Raw genomic sequence first — 23,678 nt, 5'->3', positions numbered from 1 at the left:
AGCTACAGCTCAACGCTGAGCAAAAGAGTTACTAGACTTTTTAATGCACCAGATCAGGCTCAGTAAGACTGGAGAGGGATCTTTACATGAAAGCAGTAAGCCAGAGAGCCGTTGGTACTGGGAAGGAGACTCAGCATCACGACTGACAGCTTCAAAACTCGACGCAGGCAATGGGAGGACCCTGCTGAACACCACACACACCTTTCAGCTTTCCTTGGCCATGTCACTCTGCCGGCTGCTTCTAACTGCTTTTTGCTGCTCTACAGCTTAAAGCAAAGATACACTACAATTCATCTCTTCCTTAACTCTGACTCATAACATTTTTGGGTCTACAGCAGATTAGTTTTTACAGTGGGGATAGCTGGCTATTTACACTAGTCCTCAGTATAAAAAGTACTGGAATAAATTTAAACTAAACAATATCCTGGATTAATATGTTAGTTACTTACGCAAAGATACACTAAGAAAAAAGCCTTTTGTAGAAACAGATATAAAATACAGAAAAGCTAATGATTCCCATTTTAATGCAATCTATATTAAATGTAATTCTGTATAGGGATATGCTATACCCTGAAAGTACTTCTGGAAATTTTAGGTACAAAACACAGTTAGAAAAAAAGAAGGAAAAAACCCGATGTTGACAGAATGAAGCTGTTTTGGACTCTCGGGTACTTGTATGCTGTTATAGCAGTATGGCAACCAGCAATATTTTACTTTGAAGTGTATAAAAAATACATACATCCATCATTCCCAAGTACCTAAACCAGAGATTGATGCCATGGAAAATCTGCACCTAAGTGTATACTTTACTAAACAATATAAACTAACAACTGAGAATGTAATGCCTGTATATAAGCAGACCATTTAGGCACCTGGCATCTTCCCAGTCAATGACTGTTTTAAAATGTATTAGTATGGTAATTGTCTCAAAGAACCCTGTAAAATGCACAGAACATGGTATAACAAAGGTTCAAGCTGTGAGACAATCTGGAGGAACTAATATCTTGCACTAAATATCAACCTGGTTAATTCAGACAAAATATATTCTAACGTCCTCCAACACACAAAAATGCAGAGAGCCAGAGGACAGAAGGAATGGACTGGTGGCATTTCTGCACAGTAAATTTGCAAATATTCCATGTTAAGGAATCGTATTGCATTTGTTGTATGAATGAACCCATGTTAAAGCATGCACAGATCGGGTCCCCTCTTATGTTACTTTAAAAAAAAAATCATTACTGTATTATTAACTAAAGTGTCTTAGGTAAATAGCATGGGCTGTATTAAGGGGCTTAAAACATTTTTAAAAACCCATTAGATTAATGTTGTAGTTTAGTTTAGAGTGATAAACTAAAAAGCCCATATTTAATTAACTCAGATTATTTAATGTATATCTTTGCTAACTAGCACTGTTGTATTTTAACTGGGTAGCATGGAAGCTCTAACTTCCAGCAACAAAGGGTTAATATAATTATAGTGAGAAAAGTCTTGTTACTAGAGGACATGTTTTGATTATTAGATCAGATGAAGATAAAGAAGCAATAATTTTGAAAGTATTTCTGTATTGTTTCATTAAGTCATAGGGTATTAAAGAATTCCCCCAAGATATGGTCTGAGAACATTGCTTTAATTTGTGAAACTGTGATTCATTTTTTGTGGAGGCAACCATTACAATCTCAGTTATTTTAAAAGCAATTCCTCTATAATCAAACGTGAGATCAACATATCACCACTGAGATTTTGTTCTTTGTACAACAGATCTCAGACACAGTTTTTCCCAGCATTTTGGGGTAAAAGTACGTACTTTGAAGTATTTTTAAAGTGCAACAAATAAGGTTAAAGAGGGCTGAAATGACTAAAACTTTATCAATAGAGTCACTGCATCAGACACTATCAACAGGAACCTAAATACAGAGCATTAGCTGGGCAAGCCTATGAGAAAATGGAAGGAGATTACTGAAATGAAAATCAAAGACTTGCTCTGTCATTTCTATGATCCTATTCCCTTTGAAGTTAATGGCTAAACTAATACTGACCTCACCAGGAACATGCTTTATTCCAAGAAAATCTGTCAAGTGCAAGGACTCAAGGTATTTTCTATCAGGCTTTACGAAAAAATAACCACCCCACCCCCCCATAAACATGGGTGTAGCCAGCAATATGTGCCCCTCAAAACCAGGCCAGCTCCTTCCTCCCTCATTAAGAGGGGTGCCCACACGGTGACAGATGGGCAGAGACCAACACTGTCAACATAGGAAACTAATAGGTTTCCTTTGCTCTACTGAATTTTCGTAAGAATTCTGCAAGGCTGTCTTAAAACATGCAGAAAGCATAGTGAATGCAACACTTCAGCTTTCATCCCTAACAGACGTTTCTCCACATAAATTATGCTACACCAGAGCAAAACTAGTAACTGCTAAAAAATGTCAGAATTAGAACAATTTGTAGAGTTTCAATTGAACATTAAATCATTCTGATAGAGGAAAGCTACCCACGCCACAGTCAGAGCTAAGTGGGTACTATCAGCCTCCTGCTTTCAAAAAACTCTCAAGACTATAAAACCTGCAAAACTATGAAGTCTTTAATGGAATAGATAAATTTATCTTGTTTACACTTTGAAGCTCATAGATGGTAGAACAATGAAAGAGACAGGAGTTACAGGAAACTGATTCATAACACATCAGGAAACATTTCTCATGCTTACTGATAGATCAAAACTGTGTGGGCTAGCTCAGAAAGAAAGTAAAGCTGCTGAAGCAAAAGGTAAAAGGGTCACTCACAAAATTGTTGTTTTATCTGGTTTCAGTGCAGTGGTACTGGTATGCAAGTGAATATAGGACTGGACCGCTAATTATAAATGGGAATTACTCTGCAGCAAATATACAGTTAAAAATAATAATTAAATGGTTATTAAGGCTAAAAAGCCTTCTCTCTCTGTTTTGATTTTACTTGTTTTTATGCTCTAAATGATACACTGCCCTTTTCCAGTGGAGAAAACTAGAGGGGGTAAGAGGTAAATTCAAAGACAAACCACAGCACAATAAACATTCCTGACAAATCTGCAATACCAATCACTAGAATGGGAGTTAAAAGTTTTAAAACCTAAGAAGGATTTTCTGTGCCTTTTCAGTTCAGCTATTTCACTACATATCCATCGTAAATATATGTTGGGATTTGTTGGTGGGTTTAATTCTAAAGGTAGCTAAGTTCTGCAAAAACAAATTTCAAAAATTTCAAATTTCAAAACAATGAGAACTAGGTAAATTAAATTTCAACAAAACTGTGATCGCTTAGAATAAAATGTCACAGAAACTAGAACTCAACAGTACCCTGAAGAAGTCAATGGCTTTTACGGTGCCTCTCAGAACCACAGAAAACTTGCATCAGTAAAACCCAATATTGGTATGTCAGTTATATCCTTCGAAAGCTGTTGAGCACAGAACTGAGTCTTACTTTAAGTGTGCTGTTCTTGGCGGTCAGCTGCTGCTCCAGCTGTGAGATTTGGCTGCTGGAGTTCTCCCGCAGCTTGGTGAGGCTGCCCTGGAGTCTCTGGACATCTTCTACAAGCTGGGCGATTTCCCGCTCCTTCGCAGCCAGTTCTACTTCCAAGCTGGACCGTGTTAGGACCTCGATGGCCTGCTCCTAATGTGAAAAAAAGTATTAGACCACACAAATAAAAAAAGGCAACAAGCTTGAATTTAGGACAGTTAGGTAAGGACCAAACATGGCAGCGGGTGGCGTGAGAGACAGAAACAATTTCTAAATCTGGGACTCCCGTGATTGACTGCGTGAACCTGGAAGATGAACCCTTCTGCTCCCCAGGACAGCTCTTTGGTAAAATAGGGATAATGGAGAGAATAAATTTCCTTATTTCATAAGTGCACTGGAAAGATACAGCCACAAAAGTCAAAGGATTCTATTTAGATCTATTTATTATTAATAGTCCAAATGCTTTGACAACTATCAAAATCTGTGCTTACAAAATACTAATCAGATAAAATATTCTGAAGTAATGGAGCAGAATTTCTTAATCAGGAACAGCAGAGTCATGTGCCTTTGGCTCTTCGTATGTATGCTGCACGTTTCAGGCAAAATTGTCAAAAATTGCCCCAAACTGCTACTTCCAATGAACTTGCTCCTTGCATGAAAACTGTTCACTGTTAATATTATTGCTAGCAACTAAAGCCTGTCGTCCATGGGGATGAAGATAGATGTGACTGCTGTAAGACAAGGCCATTCTCCCTTTGGTCTCCGCTTTCAGAAGTTCCCTTTCCTAAATCAGGATCTTTCTTCTTCCAGTTTCCCACAGCTGCAAAACCTGTCCTCAAGTCTGCAACTTCCTCACTAGACTGACTTTCCAGTAGGACAAGAAATAAGAGAGGACAGAGAAGTTAAGAAGAAGGTAGGTATATTCAGAAAAGATAATACAGACTAATTGTACCATCTCTTCTGTCTCCTTTTGTACTAAGAAATCAATAGTTATAATGCATTGGAGAGCTCTGAACCTCTCTTCCATGAAGAACGTAAGGAAATCCTTGTGCAGATCTGGGGAGCACGAGGCAGCCCAATGATGAACACACATTCCATTAAAAAGCCTAAAACGCATCTTACAAAGGTTAATGGCTGTTCCTCAGAAAACACCAGTGAAGTAGGAAAGAATCCATTTACCAAGAGAGACAATGATCGTAAGTATTATACCAAAGATCCTACAGCGAAAGAGCTGAAAATTCAACCCACCGACGCTGTCACCCAAGCACTTCCCTTACAATTCAAGATGACATTGCAGCAGATTGAAATATACTCCATACCCTCTTTTCTGGAAAATACAGGCACAACAAAATACCTTTTCCATATCTTCTAAACACTTAGCTTGATTCTCAGTGACTACATACCATTGTATCTCACAGAAAGCTACAGGTACGAACAGCAGTTAACAACGCTCTCCTATTACACTGAATTATACTTTTAACTTGAAAAAACCTCTAATTTGCTTGCATGAAACATCACAAGTTGTATAATCATCTGCTGCTTGTGCCTATTGAGACTAGAACGTAGAGTCTGAAATAAGATAGATAATGATCATTTTCATCCTGCAGTAGTTGTCATATTAAATATAAATGAAGTGCAGAAGTACTATTAAATACAAGAAAGACCTAATGTTAAAATAATGATAAGACTAGGACACGAGATAGGAAGAGGCAGGTAATTCAGAGTTACAAGTGATATTCAGGCTTTTTATTTTTTGTTTTGCAGCCTGCTTGTCTATCTTTTGAATTCTCTGAGAAAATACTGGGTTGTATTAATAGATGACCAAACAGATCTGGAGGACTTATGGTTTGTTACTCATTCTCTGCAAATGTATTTTAAAAGCAACCATGTGTTTCTCCGATATCGGTGTCAAGCATGTACATGGCTTGCAAGAAAAAAACAATGTAAGGAGCACGATTTCTTTTGTTTGTTAAATCTGCTGCTAAGAAGTACACTAAATTTCACTTAATTGCATATTTACATTTAAATACTCCTATTTCTCCTTTGGCAAACAAAAACCAAAATAATCTGTCTGCTCATCTGTGATACCTGTTAACCGAGGACCAGCTGGAGTCCTGTAACAGCACTCTGTGCCCGCAAGGTCTGATCAGCAGAGTCAGCTCTACCAACCTCCCCAAACAGTGGTGTTTGCTTTATTTAGAAACACACAGAGAAGGCAACAAGCAGCCAAACCTTTAGGAGTACAGGATATTTTCTCAATTTCCTAAGCTTCTTTTATTGGATTTATAGGTGTAATTCTCAGTTCAGATACAGTCAGCGAAAACTGCAATGATACCAAATTTATTTCTAGTTCCTCTGACGCTAAGAATAACAAGACCCAGAAATGGGCAGGCAGCAGGCCCTTGCTAACGCAACCAAATCTGGGGAAAGTTGGCTCCCTTGGTCTGAAGCTCTATGCCTCTGCTGTGCCCTCCAGGCAGGCATGTGCTGATAGCCCACCAAGGCACTCTGTTATACTGCATTGCTGCCTTTATTTTTCCTCTGCTGATGCTCTTACCAACGTCAAATAATTTCTGAGAGTTGCTGCTATCCACCTGGACCGGCAGCCATGAAGAGCTATGGATCACTGCACCAGTCACCACGCAGCAGAGGACCTCTGTCCCTCCTGTGGTCTTCTGCAGCCACCAACCCCCTCAGAAGTTTAACCAAACCGCAATTCCAAAGGAACACAATTCCATTTCAGTTAAAATACTACTCCAAACAGATATTTTTATAGCTGTGAGCATAAATTGAAAGAGCTGTACTGCAGGAATGTCAGAAACCTGTAAGTCAGTAAATATTTTCTCTCACCACATCAGGTGCCTTCTGGATCTGCGTAGCAAGTTGGAGAGATTTGTTAGCTGACGAGAGTTGCTCCCTTAAGGTCTCTGCCTCTCTCTGAGCCACCTCTGCCCTCTGAAGGAAATGAAAAGGGGTGAAAAGAGAAAGTACATTCAGTTTAACAACTGACAATTATTACAAGAACATTCATCAATTCATGCCTGACTGAATATAATTGATTTTCCTAAACACTCAACCTAATAAATGTTAGAAAAAAACATAGAATGTGATGGATTTTTATTTTAAACAGTACAAGGAAGAAATAATTGAGCGATTATGACAGTAATTTAACGCTAGGAGCAAGGAATCCCCTGCTGATACTAATGCTGCGGCCCACTGAATTTCCCAGACTGAATAAATACAAGTGGAAATGGAGTCTTTTTATTCAATTTCTTTCTATTCTCATAGACCAAGCAGATTTTATTGCAAGGTTCCTCATGGGAATAATTCTCACGGGTAAATGCTGAATTAAAAGATATTCTGACCATTCTCTCTAACACACATACAATGTTGTGGGCTGTCTTTCTTCAGTAATTATTTCCCAAAACATGAATTGTTAGATTCTGTTCTTTCAGCAGGTCTATTTATTCAACAATATTTAACCCTAAACTGACCATTTTGCACAGATCAGTTACCAACTGCTGAGCATTTACGCAATATCTGATAAGCCTGTGACTTGGCTACCACACAAAATTCCCATATAAATACTGAATAATAATAGAAAGGAGAAAAGCAGAATTATGAGGAAAGACTGTCTGTACAAGAGTTTGGGCAGAGACAGATGGATCAGTAACTTCAGGCAATAAATAGCAGCGAAGTCCTTTCTGTAAGTGTGTATAAGCTTCTGTTAAGAAAAGCAGAACAAAGCCTGGTTGCTTTTACAGTATATACTCCTCCTGGCCAGACTTTCTTTTTTTAAAAAAAGAAAAAAGTATTTTATTGTTATAAAACCACACTGCTTACCTCCTTGAGTAACCACTGCTTTTCACCTGGGCTACTTCATGCAAATAATGCTGCACTTTCAGCAGAAAATAGCTAAAATAATTTTCTATCTCCACTTCCAAGATGTATCGCCAACTCTTCCAAACCCATGAGCTGTCAGCAATCAAGGCCAAAACTTTTCTTGACCAACTTTTACCCTTTACACTGACAGGTCCTTTCCTTTACTGAATAATAAGTTCACACCGCCATTTTGAAGCCACCAAAACTGCTGTTATTTCTGTGTGCCAGACTCCCTGCTTTTTCAGCTAATCCTTTTGAAAACCTAAGTCATCTAAAATAGCGAATATAAACCCCACAACCCTGTGGGTGTGCATGGTCTTTGACTTACTCACTAGCCAAAGCAGAGAGTCTGTCTGCACGTTTAATCAATCAGTAAACTAACGGCAATCAAATACTAAACGCATCATCTGCGCTATTTGCTCACAACATCATATTAAATGATTTTGCTTAGGTTCTACAGCTCTAATTAAAATGTAATTGTAAAAAGTACAGTAACGTGGCTCTAATAATCAGAGCATGGGACATAACCTATTGTGTGCTCGAAAAAATGGTAGCAGCATTAAAAAGGCACAAAAAGAGAAAGTTTACCTTGTTTGTGCAGCTGGTTAATATTAGGATGAAAACCTGAGCTAACAATACACATTGAAGTAAATTATTTTTTCGCACTTTATTAGATGTGGATGTACGTATATTGATCTAATAACTGCTAAACAACTCCAGCAAAGCAGGACAAGTTACTACACTGTGGCACTTGCTCTTGCATCTACTGCTGTATAAGTAATGGGTTTTGCAGCCTTAAGCAATTCTGCTGATGGCTTCCATTCACAGCAGCATTGTTTTGAGAATCTATTCAGCTTGCATGCAAGCAAACCACAGAGGATATTTCTAATAGATGTTACATCTGCATATACAGTAAGCTGTCAGCTGCCCTTTCTGCCTAGCCTCCCCAGCCAATTCAGAACACCTGTTGTAATCCCGTGAATAATATTAGACAAGATTTCATACTATGCATTGTTAAAAATACATCAGCAGAAACTTTGGGCAATTCTATTTGGGAAATACTGGTCAATTTTTCTTTTTTTTTTTCCAGAATGGAAGCTTTTTAGAGCCAGAATTATAAATGTGTTCAGTGTCTGGAAAGCACTTTTGGGTGCTATTGCAATATAAATTATAAATTACACACACAAACCTGTTAAAAGAACGGTATTTTCAAGATCTAGCACTTAGAAGTTTTGAAAACCCAACCCCAAGGCTGCGGGTATGTTCGGCCACTCCCTGCGCACAGAGCTTTGGGAGGCAGGCTGGAACTGCACAGTAACATGCTCTTGCTTTTTCCTGACGAGACCCCCTACTTCATTCAACTCTCCGCATGAATATTGCTCAGCGAGTGAATATTTTGCTTTGTCCTCCTTGTTCTGCGTGTGACCTCTGCAGTTTATTTACTGCAAACTAATCCCACCCTCCTCTGCAGATAGGATTAATCGTTTCCTCACGGGCTGTGGTCTGGTTTCCACCACCAAAGGACCTAAGAGCTTCAGGACCGTTTACGAACGCCCTGGCACTAGCCCCCATTTTGAGCTGTAGGGGTTCCTCAACCCCCAGCGTATCACCGTTCGGGTGCTGCGCACAGCGGCGTCAACCACAACCTCACCGCGCGGCACGGGCTGCCTGCGGCCGTTTCTCACCTGCACCCGAGACTCCATACAGCGGCTGCAGCGCTGCTCCCCTGCAAAACCCTCTGGGTTTGCCTCTCTGACTCCTACCCCTCTCCGCTTGTCACTTTGTCCCCTTCCCAATTCATTCTGGCTGCTGGAAGCACCATTTCGGTCTTCTCTGAGCTTCAGGCAGGCAAAAAACAAGCTCATACTTCGCACGACACAAACTTCCAGAGTTAGTCTTACCCCCACGATTTCCTCCTTCCTCTTTTCCTCGTTGCTTCTTCTCCAAACGTCCTCGCAGCAGCCCCGTCCCGGTCCTTCTCCTCCTTCCCTCCCTCCCCACCGCAAACCTCCTCTCCCCTTCCCGCTCTCACGCTGACGCTGCCCGTCTCCCCGTCGCGGCAGGGGCAGCCTGGGGGAGCATCTCCCCTCCCAGTGCTCCCCGTCAAAGTGGCACTGGACCTTACATTACAACCGAGAGAAGAAAAACCTGGCCGGTTAATGTTCACCCAGCCGGCGCAGTGATAGACTGCAGCGTGCTTGGGACAGGCACGGACATCAAAGCCCACAAATTCAAACCAGATTCTGTTGAGTTTGTGTGAACTCTTTTTTTTTTTCCCTCAGACGCTTATAGGCTGGCCAAACTTGGGGCTTTTTTTTTTTTTTTTTTTTTTTTGCTACTTGAAGCAACAGAAGATACAACCCTGAGAAAAAGGCAAACCCTCCCTCATCAAGTGCCAAGCTCCCTCTCTTAAATATGGGCACAGCAGGCTCCTCACCAAAACAGCAAGAACAACTTGTAACATGTGGGGAAAAATGGATTTTTTTTCCTAATCTCGTTCTTAGAAATGGTTGAACAATTTTTCCTGAAATAAGAAAAGACACTGCAGCCAGAGACAGACGCCCAGTATGGAAAATGGCTAAAACCTAGCAATCTTGCACAACTTGGAGTCACTAGAAAGTTCACACAACCTTCTCTTTGTTATCCCACTTCAGCTATGAAATATGTATGCCATAGTACAGTTGCTTCTCATCAGTCGGTGCTAAAACTCTTGGTTTCTTACTCCCAAATCTACCATGCACAGATTAGAAAATCCATGATGACCAGTGACAGTCACACTACTGGCCTTGATAGAGACTGTGCAAATCCAGGTTTATCTAAACCCGCTATTTTTCTGGATAGTTCAATCATACCATTCCTCCTAATTTCTATACCACTGTTCTTCTAGCATAGGGCTACCTCCCTGCTAACAAAATATTTCAAAATACTTTCATTCTCCTTAATATAGCATGTAAATATTGTACTGATCACAGTGGAGCCAGTAGGTCATGATCACAATGCTGCCGTGTGCTTTCCAATTAAAAAAAAAAAAAGAAAAAAGCCTTACACAATATATCCAGTTTAAATTATTCTCATTGTTTCCTGACAAGATAATGAATAGCATGAACTGAGTGCTCTTCTACTTACAGTAAAATGTTAATTTGATCAAAGACCAGTAGTGTGAATAGCAAAATGTGATACTTACAAGCAAAAAAGTATAACCTTTCCCTTAAAGTTCCACCAGCCAAACTATATTTCCTTATTACATGCTAAATTCAGTGCTATACATGGCAAAATCTTCCTATGGGCTAGGAGTCTATATTATCACAAGTAATTCTGCTGAAGTTAATGAGCCTGGTTATGGCAGTAATCGCCATGCTTGGTTTTAAGCGCTTGACGCTGACACTCTTACTTGCAAGCTGCTGCAAAAGCTATGTTTCTTGGAGTATGAGAACAATTAAAGCACACTGGTTCAATGTGCTTTAATTTTCTAACTTTAGAGATATAAGAATTTATTTTCAAACCTTTAAATGACCCTCGCTTTCACAGAACAGCAAGGTTATCAGAAAATCTGTGACATGAAAGACTCTTCAGGGCTCTGGCACCTATGTTTTCCAGCAATGGAGAATTACATGAAAAAACCAAAAAAACTCCAACAAGCAGAAGAGGTTGGGTTCTCTTCATTCTTGTCTTCAGGCTATTGTACTTTCTTTTGCGCACTGAAAGGCTGCCAGATAAATGTATTCCCAACTGAAAGCTAAGCATTTACAGGAAACTCCTGTGTTTGTATGAAAATAATATTAACCATATTTTGCCTTTATACAGCACTTCTCCATGCAAGGATCTCAATGCACTTTATAAAGTAAATGTTATTATTCCCATTTTACAGATAGTGAAATCACAGGATTAAGTGAATGACCTCATCTGCTATAAAACAGCATAACTTTGCTGAATTCAGCAGAGCTATGGCACACCACGATAGCAGAGCATCTAGTTCATTGCAAAGGGAGTCAGAAATAAAAAGCAAATACTCTGGCAGCATTTGTGGGCAGTATCGGTGTTCGCCTTGGTACAGATGAAGGAGTCATGTCAAGACAAATACCCTTCTTCATGGAAACATAAAAACAAGGAGTGCCTCGACACTGGTTTTGTTACCACTGGTGGGTCAGAGCAAAACCCTCCTGCACAGCACTTGCACTACCTATATTGTGTTGCATTTGTGTTGCTAAGTGCAAGAGGAGAATTTATTCCATCTGCTGCTCAAAAACATACATATTTTATAGCAATCTCACTTAGTGGGAATATCTTTACAAACCCTTTTCCAATGTGATTTGTTAGAGACAGGAAGGTTCCATATCCAATTAAATAAAAAAAATAATCTTGAGAACAGCATTTCTGCTAACATGCCCTGGTGAGGTTTTCTTTCTACTTCTATAGCAGACACTGTTTTATGTATTTTAGTGGTAGTTTGGTTCCAAAAAATGCTTAAACTCACTAACCCGTCCTCTACAGATCTTAAAATCTAACACTACATTTCTGTGGAACAAATGGCAATGACGCAGTCTAGATGCTTTAATAAATGGTTATGTATTTTAGAAAGAATAGTTGTTCTTGTATTATTGATAACAGAAGTTTCTATATTTGACTTTCTTTCCCCAGGAAAAAAAAAAAAAAGGTAGTAGAAATCTGGGAGCACTATCAGCACTGTGAAGACGGAAAGAAAACCAATGGAAACATTTTGCTTTTCCAAAGGGATAACATGGCATAGATGCAGAAGAAAAAAAATTAATTACTTCTTTTTCTATAGCTTTCACAATGTAGTCCACCAAAAAAAGTCCCACGTTCTCTTTCTGTTATTACTCCCAAAATGTAAGGATACCTCTATCTGAGTCTGTTTTTCAAATCTATTTCCTCCTCCTCAAGATTAAAATACAATAACCCAGGATCAACCAACCCTAACCAAAGTTCTTCGCTTTTTCTTTTAAAAGTGAAAAAGCACTTTTTTTTCAGGAAACCCAAATTACAAAGCCCATTAGACCTTTTTTTTTTTTTAAACCAATGTGAACTGAATGTATAAAGCTAATAAACACATCTGGATACACCAGTGGCATGAAACCACAAAGTTAGACTCGATATTAAAACCTTAAAACGAGCCTCTCTCTCACTCGCTTTTTTTTAAAATTTAACACTCCAAAGTATTTCTGTTTTCACAACATAGGAATTATTCTTTTCAACAGAAACCTCAGTTTTTCTCATGCACAACTGGGTGATTCCAGGCTGCTAGATGAAGTATAGAAACAGAAGGATAATTCATTTGAATAAATTTGTCATCCCAAAGATTCGTGACTTCCTACCATAAACACTTATAAGAAAGGTGTAAACTTGAAAAGGTACAGAAAAGCGCTAACCATAAATATTTGTGTAAAATATACATTCACACAGCTGTAACTGTTACAAATGCAGAAAAGTACACTGGAGCCTCATTAACTTCACTGATTGGAAATTATAATATTCTGGGAATCAAACAATAAAAAATTCAAAGATGCTATATCCCAAACTATGATAAATCATTTATTTTGACAAGTAAGGGTAGTTTAGTTTCAATTATTTATTATTATACTTCGTAGCATATCAGAAAATATGCAGTGATTTATTGTGCAAAATGAAATCTTAATAAAACGAGTCCCTTCCCCAAACTACAGGATTATTAAATCTTCATGGAAATGCGAGGGTGAACTCTTGGGTTATTTTCGTTATCGAGCTGGCGGGTTAGTAAAGTGAAAATAAGCCATTCCTATTGCATTTAGTTACATTTCACTTCAGCCCTTTATAGACCCAAGCCATACAAGTCATACAACCTTGGGGATGAGGAGAGAATCAGAGAGCGATAACAGACCCCCAGCCCTTCTGCTGTCTTGCAGATGACGCAGTTGCATCTTACCGCTAAAGCGAGCAGGGGCTGTTGGCTTCAGACTTTACACCCCTGCTAAAGCTACACATCATGGAGCTAATGGCTCCTCTTCAGGCAGGTGAAGGTAGACAAGCCGTTTTAATGTACTGTTCTTGTCCTTTTTGTACCAGTTTATAGCTTGCAGGACTTCAAGGTGGAAGGGTTACCCCGCTGGCTACCACTGACACCTACAGCCCAGCCAGGATCCGCCTCACCCTAACAGTGGGTGTAAATTGGTGTACTTTAATTACTCCGTTTGAGCTGTGTCAGTCTGAATGAGACTAGCCCTGCTGCAAAACCCCACTCGAGATCTTGGATTAACTGCACTGAGTGCCTGGATTAGCAGCCGAGGAAGGGCTGTCATCCCAGCAGCCGTGCTGCCACCACATCCCTACCTCCAGCACCCATTTCCAAACCCCTCTACCCCAGCTTGCTCCACTCAAGTGAGGGATTTATTTCTCTCCTTGGTTAGGGTTATGGTTTGGGGGAAAATTCAGTTTATACCTCGCGTTAATGATACAATGGAGAGAAACCGGGCTTTGCAGTCACTATCCCTGCTTCTTTCTAAGCAGAAAATTGCAAAGCTCACTGGTATTTAAAGGTAATTATTTCTATGAGCTTGTAATTTCTTCTGGGGATGATAGCACACAAACAAGCCCAGAAAGCTCCTGCATGAAACAATCTGAGGAATTAAATGAGGAAAAAACAGTGGGAGAAGAAAGGTGATGGAGTCTGAAGGCTAAGAACAATCCATGCTTCGCCCAACACCACACGAGGGTGGGAGTTACATCATCAACTCTGTCCCCATGGCTTTTATCACACCTGGGTCAATGGCAATGAGTACATCCACCCCCTCATTGCTGCAGAATTGGAGGGGGAAATGGCACTCCCCACCTCTTAAGAGTCAGAGAGGTGTCCTCACATAAAGCAAGGGAAGTTCAGAAATGCCAGCTCTGGATTTAAAAAGGACAGTAAATGAGAAAGGGATTTTAAAGACATATCAGATAATTAAAAATTTACAGCAAATATTTTTCACATATTTAAAAATTTACAGCAAATATTTTTCACATTTTCAGTGGAAACATTTTGCTGTTCTGTAAATTTCTGCTCCGAATCCCAGTCGTTTGGGTCAGTGTTAATTCCAGAGCAGCAAAATATCACATCAAAATCAGCAAGGCAGTCTATCCTCAAAGTAGGAGTCATGCTGAGCACTACTCTTTAAAGGTAGCCCTAATAATGGGGAATAAGTACTGAAATGGTAAAAGGAAATGTTAATTTCACTATTAAATACGTAATTATGTTAAGTACTTGTTTCTGCAATTGTAACACTTCAGCCTGATGCAAACTCACTTTCTGGCCTGTGCAATGGATTTAATTTCTTCCAATTTTTTTTTCAACTATAAAGAGGTAAAACACAGGAATTGCTGCTACAAAGATTACTTAGTTACAATTTATAGAAGTGTTCTATAAAGGTAAAGCATCACACAAGACAAGGACTATGGGCATGTTCCAGCAAATCAGCTGAGCTACTCCAGCACCTCGCTGCTCCTACTCATCCACTGGTGAACTTCTCCTTCGCCGTCTCCTCCGAGGCCACATGCTCCCCTCGCATCCCTCATCTCAGCGCTGCTGCTTCTCCGATGTTTTGTTGAGCTGCCTTAATTGCTAAATCCCCAGAAAACAAAACTGGTCCCTTCACCCCAAATTCAGGCTTTTCTGCAGTTCCTGAGCTCAATGGACTCAATGAAGGGTCCCCCAGTTGCAAAAGCTGCTGTTAGGGAGGGGACAGGAGCACAGCAGCTGGGAGGGGGAACCAGAGGAGGGGTAGATGGGCAAAGGAGAGAGACAATCGCTTCTTCTGGCTTTACACCACCTCAGATGAATTGAACACTGATGTTTGCATACAGATTCAGAGTTTGCTGAATTACAACCAAACTAAAGGTTATGCACATAAGCAGTTATAAATTTCGAGTAATTTAAAAAAACCAAACCAATAAAGTAAAAAAAACCCCACACTGCAGGTTTGTTCCAGTTAGGAAAATATCTTTAGCCTTTCTGTATAAATAGATATATTCCATTTTAGTATGGCAATGAGGAAATCATAAATACCTGTTCTTTAACTACAACCACCTTTGTACTACGAGAAAAGAAAAAACCTTCTGGGTAGATCATTGCTACAACTTTGCAAAACATACTGCCTTTGCAAAAATCACGAAATAATTCTACCAAAACATCTTTAACACCTACATCATTTCTAAAAAGTCTACAGATTTTCAAATAATTACTAGCACTTTCATAAATATTTAATGCTATCTACAAAAGTTCTTTGACAGAACTAAAAACCTACTGTGCAAACCTCAATTTTCTTTTACTGACTAAATAATCAACACAACAACTTACAAATCTGCCTTCTGCTTCATTAGTATTTTTCTAATTTATAAAGAACTAATGTAAGGGACAATATACTTGCTATACTTCTCAACTCCTGGGGGGTGTGGGGGCTGAAAGCTGGTCTGGCAAAAGGAAAAAGACAAAACAAAGCAGCATCTGGAGGCGGGGTTAGTTTTCAACAGGATCAGTGACCTGGTCTGGCTCATGGTGCGGCTCCACAACCACTACCGACAGCATGAGGCGTGCAGCAGGACCACATGGCGGGAAAGGAGGTGCAACTATTCTTCTTGGAAGAGAGCTGCTCTTAGGTAAGCTTAAACTGGATTATAAAACCATAACCTGAGAGACTTAAGATCTGTAATCTATGATTTTACCTGACAGAGGGATTAATGAAGTTCACTGATAAGCAAATGCCTGGTTGAGGTTTCCCTCTGTGAAACCATCACCCGTTGCATATATCACCTGTGAATCCTGCATGTCCATACACATCTCCTTCATCACCTGAAACAGTCACTCAAAGTACAGACTGGACCACAAGAGCACTTTGCTTGGGTGTTGGGTTTGGTTTTTTTTAAAACTTTGTATTTTAAAAAGTTCCATATGATTGTGCCACTTTCTCGGGAGTGTGTGCACTGTGAGGGAATGTGGGAGGGACATTTCACAGTCTACCAAATTAGGATCTGCAGGAACAAATTACAATTTCTTTGTTCTCCTGCATGGCACAGTCTGATCCAACCCTTGCTAAAAATTAATACGCTAAAAACATAACAGAAAAGGAAGGAAAAAGAAAAGTCCACAAAAGCTAGAGCTGCAGCAGCAGGTCAGGCCTCCCCAGGTCAGGCTGCTGGCAGCCCTGCCACTGCTGCAGGGCAGAGGTCCTCTAATTCAGGCAGTTACCTGCACGTCCGAGTAGGGGCCAACATGACGGATTTAGAAACATAAACCCAAGAATAACTATAGTGGGAAACTTAAGTTTAAATTATTAGAAGGTAAATACATGGCAAGCACTACTCTGCTGTGCATACGATCCTTACAGAGTATCCCTAAAGAGCTGTATTTTTCTCTAAATTTGCATATTTTCTTACTCTACACAGTCATGACTGCTAAGTGCATATAAAAGAACTGTCATGAAATCCAAAAGAGAAGAAACAAAAAAATCAGTCACACTTAGAATTTTATGGGAGACTCATTTAAAATCCTACCTGATTTGCTCTTTCAAGGTCTGTCATGATCATCTCGATTTCATCAGCCCTGGGAGAACAAGAGAGCAGAAGTACTGTTATCACATGAAGAATGCCTGCTATATGAGTTCATGCACAGTACAATTGCAACATTCATACAAACATCATAAATTTTCAATATTTTTTTAAAAGGAGACAGTAGGACTGATCAGCTAGTCTTTTGACTGGTGAAATCCTCTTGGGTTTCAGCTCTGTGGACTGGTTTGCAAAGTCTCCAATTCCTTTGCCTGTTCCCTTTTTGCAATGAAATAAGTGTATTGATATTTGAGCATATTCATCAGATCTTTGAAGATCTTACTCCCCAACCTTCTGCAGAAGGGCAGTGTCATCTTTCCTACATGTAACTGTGCTTCGCAAGTGAAGATTATGGCGAAGTCAAAGACTACAGTTCTTCAGTCAACTACTTGTATACACGTACATGAAAGTGGCCTGTTACTCTTCTGTTCCAGTGTGCCTAGAAGTTTGGTTCTAAATTTGGCTAGAAAAAAAATATCACAAGGTCAAAGAGACCAAGAAATTTAATTTTACATTATGCAGATAAGAGCTTTTTGACACAAATTTATGAAACTCTAAATTTAGACTCAGGCTCTTAATGCACACTACAAAGCTGAACAGGAAAATTGAAGGGTTGGAAACTATACAGGTAGTCAAGGAAAAACAGATCCTTCACATACGTGTGTTAGGTGGCAGCTACCAGCCCTGACCCTTTAAAAACCCCAGCATTTCTAAGACTTCGTTCACACAAATGGATCTAATCCTTACGCAATCTTTTTTTATCATCATGCTGAATCATGGGCAAATATTTCACACACATGCTCTCACCTGTGAAAGGTACCAGGAAAAGGGTCTACAGACCTAAAAGTATATTCTGTATCAGTATAAGACGACATATTACTTCTCCCAAGACATTATGCCTGTCTTATATCTCTGGACCATATGGAAGCAATAAACACTATCCTCATCTCCTATGAACAGCAGCTTTAACCAGCAAGTCCTTTTGCAATCTGCCAACACTATAAAGTCTGTTTTTTGTTTTTAATCTGTAGCAGATCATTATCAGTAAAAGCTGTGAAATACTGGAATTCCCTTCCTCTGCCAATGCAGAAAAGTCAGGGTTTGTTTTTCTGCTGATCCCACAGAAGATCCATTTTTCTGTGCAGGTGTTGCTGGGAAAGATGGTTAATTGAAGTACATCAGGGTACTGGCACACTCGACACTGGATCATTACACTGAATATTGACTTGCTCTTCATCAGCATTTTAGGTTTCTGCATGCACACTTAGGGAAATGCAGTAAAAGATCATAATAAGTAAATGTGTATGTATGTAAGTTAATGGAAAATTATTTTTAATTACAGCCTTTAATGTTGTCAGGGCAACATGAATTGCCATTTGAAAAAATATTCTGGACAATAATGGAAAACAGATTAACATGTGTTTTCTTGTGCAGGAGAAGCTAATGTGCTCTTACACTGGAAAGATACCATGCATATGACGTTCTGAATTAATAATAAATAATAAACATTAGTTACTGAATTGAACAATCACTCCTTGGGCAAATAAGGATTCAGAGTGTGCAGGGAGTAGCCAGAAGACTCACCTGGACAGGTTAACATAAGCCTACAATAACACTTCCAATCTCTTTAGCCTCTGTAGTTGTGAAACATCTTTTGTTTTAGACTTCAGCCCCAAAATACGTGCTAACCCACTTAAAGAAATTACACTATTTCACATGGAAAAGATGTCCCTAAGACCGTGCAAGTGACCCCATTATGAATCTGTAACAGAGATAAGAGCAGAGAGAGCATCCTAACGCACAAAAAAAAAAAAAAAGTTTCCCAGTGTGTTACAAGTATTTTTAGCCAGGATAGTTTAAGGATCCTCTTTATATAAGCTTATTCATTCAGGCTGAATTTATGTGTGAATGCCTCAGGTTATATGGAGCCAGTAAATGATGTCTGGATTGTGTCACATGCCTCCCGGATCAGAGCTGGGAATGTCCCATCCCAACACGCTGGCTACAGCTTAAGCGAATCCAGTTTCCACTCACTTCTCTGTAGGGTTTGGAGAACAATAAAATCACTGCCTTTCCTCCCAAACAGGGGGTGCCAGGTATCAGCCAAAGGTCTGACAAACTGCAAAACCTGAGAAGAGCGAAGGACTCAGAAGTGTAAAACGCTTGGACCAGGAGGAAAAGTGCCCTGCTTTGGGAGCAGAAAGGTTGTTTTTCAGTTCAGCAAAGGGAACTTTTTTTTTGGAGAAAAGAAGATGACTCTGATGCAGAAGAGATGAGCAGGAAGAGGCAGAACTGTGAGGGGGTCTGGACCCATCAAAGGACCCTCAGCCACCTTTAAAGGTCACAGAAGCAAGGGATGGGAGTCAAGGGTAGGGAAACAGATGAAGACAGCAGAGCGAGAGAAGGAACAGAGGGATATGTGAGGCCAAAGGACCGAGGGGAGATGATACCAAGAGCAGTAAAGCAGAGGAGCACCCTAGGCCAGCAGAAAGGTGCGTGGCTGCCAGTAAAACAGGCTGAAACACAGGACAGTGCCTGAAAAATGAGGTGGAAAGACTCAGGACAATCCTGTATTTAAAATGGACAGAAGTATTAATACCAGTATTTGTATGCCATTTCAGCTGGGGTCAGGATTTAAGAGCTCTATTACAGCACTGGTATACGAAGCCAATTACAAAAAAAAGCGACTGAGGATATAGAACGCCATAAAAATGACATTTCTGCCCTTCAGCGTGCACAGATAATTCTGACTAAATCCAGTAGAAGTGTCAAACTGTAGCCAAGGGCAAAATTGTCCCTTTGTCCTTGCATCCAGACACACCAGCTGACTGATCCTGAACTCCCCTTTCCCTCATACATTTTTTCTACGTAGCTTTTCCACACACAATCTGTCTCCCCACACCTAATAGAAGGATGCAACATCTCCAAAAAAATTCAAGCAAAACATCTCCAGCCTAGCAGTCTGCACACCAATGGAGGTTAATGCTACAACCATAAATGTTATCTTTAAGTAAAGTAATGAATTAAATTACTCTGTATTCTTTCCTAGCACAAGTGTCAACAGCATTCAGAAGAATCTTCAAAAGGAATTCAGTCTTTTCATTTTAAAAGCTCAACTACCACATCAGTAGCTGGTACTCAGCAGTCTAAAATCACTTATTTGAGAAAGTCTCTAATAGCTACATTCACTGTTTGCTCAGCAGAAGTATTTATTATAAAATAAATTACAGTTCTCACATCTTTTATGCACTCACAGAAACAACCTGCATTGATTTATTGTTTACAAAGCACCGTGTCGAATTCAAACCTGCAAGGTACGAGGAAACTCCACTTTGCCTGACTGAATTAGTCCCACACAGGTAATTTTTGATGTATTCACCATCCGCCACATTTGCTCATTTTCAGCCCTCCCTATTTCAATATTTCTCTTTATTTCACCGGAACTATTTGACAGGCAAAATACCATCGAGCTCAAGGCTGACAGCATCTTGTCCTGCAGGTTTTCACTGAAAATCTGGTGGGAACCTTGAAGGGAACAATGGCCAAGTTTAGCAAATCCGTGGCTATACTGGCCCTAAATTTCTGACCAAAGTCATTCCATGCGAACTAAACTCAATTATAAGAGACACAGATCTGATGATTTTACTTTTAACTTCCTTTTCTCCTGAAGCAACACATGACTTGGCATCTTGTGAGTGCCTGCATTCCCCCATCACCCCAAGAGCTGAAGGCAAGGAGAAACCCCCCAAACTTCTGCCTTCAGATAGACACAGTGAATGAGGGTAATTAGTAACAATTACACCTTTTTCTAGAATACACTGATATTTACAGTGTTTTACAGCGGATTCTACATTGCAACCCAACATTATTCAGGATTTGTCAAGGGTGATAGTTTCTTAACATTGAAACAGATAATCAGAAAAAGGGTTGGTAAAAGCTGTTTTCAGGAACAAATATTATCTACCCTGTGTTTTCTCATTCCACAGATAGTATAATCATTTATCTGATCTAATTCCTTATAATCTCTGTGTTAGCGGAAAAGTAATCATGTAAGCAAGACAGTTCTTCCGTCTGTATTACAAATAGCTTGTTCTAAGTTTCAACACTTTCAGGCTAAGGAATTTGGAAATAAAATTTTAAGGCCAAGCATTTGGAGCTACAGAATAAGCATCACCAAGTAAAAAGAATCTGAACTGTTGAAACAGCATGACCATGAAATATTCTATTATTTCTTCTCTTGCTACTGTGTTTGAAGTGAAAAACAAAACACATTAAAAGTTATAGATATTACAAGGTATAAGCTTTTACCAGTCATGAAAGAGCCCTCAAAGCTAACATGCCATCTATAAAAAAAAAAGAACTTAAGGAGTTTAAAAAAACAACAAAACGACAAACCACCCCACTTTTCAATTCAATTGCTTATGGGAAATAAAACCACAGAAAGGCTCAATTTTCTTTTTAAGATCAAGATAACCGATTAGGTTGGAACAGCATAACAAGCAAGCAAATTCAAGAATTGGTAACATGGAAGAAGCTCAGTTCTTTTTCTAAATAAAATTAAATCAGATGAAACCCCTAAACACCATGAAGCTATTCACTTGCAAGCAAGAAGAATCTGGACTTTATGATTAAAATCCAGTTGATCCAACTCCTTCATTTAGATACTAGTTTAAAGAGGCAGAAACAATTCCTTTTTTATTAACATGACAAGCGAATGGTTTGCCAAATCTTGTGGCTACAGCCCCCTAAACATTCAAACTTACTGAACCTTGAAGGAAACTGCTGTTGGATTCTTTATACATGGAAGAACTGAAAAATACAGATGACACTTTTGAAATTGCAGTCAGTGGCATGGCCAAGAAACTTCACTAGCAGGGCAGATTAATATTTTGGTTTGGCAAAAAACAAACAACATTTTTTCCCACACATTTGTTTTCTTTAAAAACATGTATAAGTTTACTGGTCAGAGCAAGCGGTATATGGAGCCACTGGGGCTTGTTAAAATGTTTTAATTACTAAAACATTACACAGGCAATTTCAAACTAAAAGCATACATTATCAACTAATGTGCATTTACATTTAATTAAGGGAAAGAGAAAAATCCTACTTGTAACATGTATCTATGATTGTCACAGAGCAAATTTTGACTGCATTAGGTAAACGTCTTAGCCTTGTAAAATTAGAAGCAGTATAATCTAGTACTTTGCTAGCACAAGACAAAATGGGAAGAGTTATTTGGGACATTTGGGAGGGGAAGAAAAGAAGGAGAAGGGCCAGAGGATCAAAAATAGAAAAAAAAAAGGCAAGCAAAAAAAAGCAGGCATTGAATTTTTTTCAAGTTTCAATAAAATTTTTATCAGGGAAGGTTCCTGGGTCTAGGAAGTAATTTCGGATCACTAAACAACGTCAAAATTGCCTGCAGCCCAATGATCACGGCACTCACTCAGGGCACAAGAGCATTCCAGTATTTGAATATTCAATTGTATTTTTATTTTAAGTAAAAAAGAAGGATGACAAATTTCCTACCCAAATTCAAGACTCTTTCTAAGCTCTGCTGGTAGATGCCCTCATCTAATCCCTGCACCTCAGAGACCATGCCAAGGTACACATGGTACTTGGCTTGCTTAATTTCTAGGACCTACGTATGAAGAACAAAACGCTTTCTTTTAAGCTGCTAGAAAGTTTCCGATAGAAGGTACTATAAAAAAATCCACTTATTCTGTTTTTCTTGCATCTTATGAATATTGCTGTACACATAGTTTAGGCATTTTTAGAATTCATAATGATTCTAATCCACCAAACACCCATATTAGATAAATCCACCTTAATGGCTAAAAACCCCTCCAAAAGTCATAGACACAAGGGTTGTACAATGAAAGAAAAAAACCCCTGTTATTTCAGCATAACCAGTATAGCACATCAAAGGCCAAGAACTCACACACTTTTTACTACTAAGTTCTCAAATCTACTTTTCAAATTGCAAGAGCTATAGGTTAATATTTTCTTTCACAGCAACCCTCTAAGGATCTTCAGATCAGATAATCCTTTTTCCAATGTCATATAAATCCAGACCTCTTGTAAAAGAATTTCTCTGTTCAGGGATTCATAAATCCACCAACTTTAGTAATGAATTGGGTGTTTCCTTCCCTAGGAACTCAATTGAAGAAAAAATCCTCTCTCTGCTAAGCAGTGAAACACTGAAGGCTTTAAATTGAGAGATCAAAGAAACGCTGGTTTCAGGTGCTCCAGCGATTACACAATACGTCATCTGGATTAATCTGAGGAATGGTAAAATGTCCACTGTACATTGTCCAGACCCCCCTTTGCAGTTATCCTACACTAAATCAAGTTCCTCCCCTAGCAAAAAGGGCAGAGATTCAGTGCTAACTTTTCCAGGGTTTTTTGGTTTTATTAGAATTAATTCTTGTTTCCTCTCATTGCTCGCCTTGCATCCATGCAGTGCACTGCGTAAGATGCAAGCTGAAAAAATAAACTAAATCGCACGCAAAGATTTCTCATTAAGCACACCAGGTTAGTATCGTAAGTACTGGGATCATGCAGTCGCACCAGCTACAGGTATGATCTTCAAATAAATGATGTCCTAGGCGCTTGAAAGATGTCAAGTGATCATCAAATATTGATACAGGTTAAAGAAACTGCTTATAAAGCCCAAGATATTGAGCAATACTTGGACAATAGAAGACAAGAATCACCTCGATTGTTAGAAGGAA

General features: G+C 39.3%; 1 protein-coding gene across 8 annotated transcripts in view; it reads right to left on the bottom strand.

Moving 5' to 3' along the window:
* CUX1 (cut like homeobox 1) overlaps positions 1 to 23,678 on the bottom strand; it is a 283,190-nt gene that overhangs the window by 85,561 nt on the left and 173,951 nt on the right. For all 8 annotated transcript variants that reach the window (XM_075032520.1, XM_075032513.1, XM_075032515.1 and 5 more), the window contains exons 9-11: positions 16,894 to 16,942; positions 6,340 to 6,444; positions 3,454 to 3,642 (exon numbers count right to left, since the gene is read on the bottom strand). In XM_075032520.1, coding sequence (XP_074888621.1) covers positions 3,454 to 3,642; positions 6,340 to 6,444; positions 16,894 to 16,942 — 343 coding nt within the window. The remainder of the gene's footprint in view (positions 1 to 3,453; positions 3,643 to 6,339; positions 6,445 to 16,893; positions 16,943 to 23,678) is intronic.

Source organism: Buteo buteo, chromosome 7 (assembly GCF_964188355.1).
Source record: "Buteo buteo chromosome 7, bButBut1.hap1.1, whole genome shotgun sequence".
NCBI lineage: Eukaryota > Metazoa > Chordata > Aves > Accipitriformes > Accipitridae > Buteo > Buteo buteo.
The sequence above is the reverse complement of the archived record's forward strand: the minus strand, read 5'-3'. Positions and strand labels throughout refer to the sequence as shown.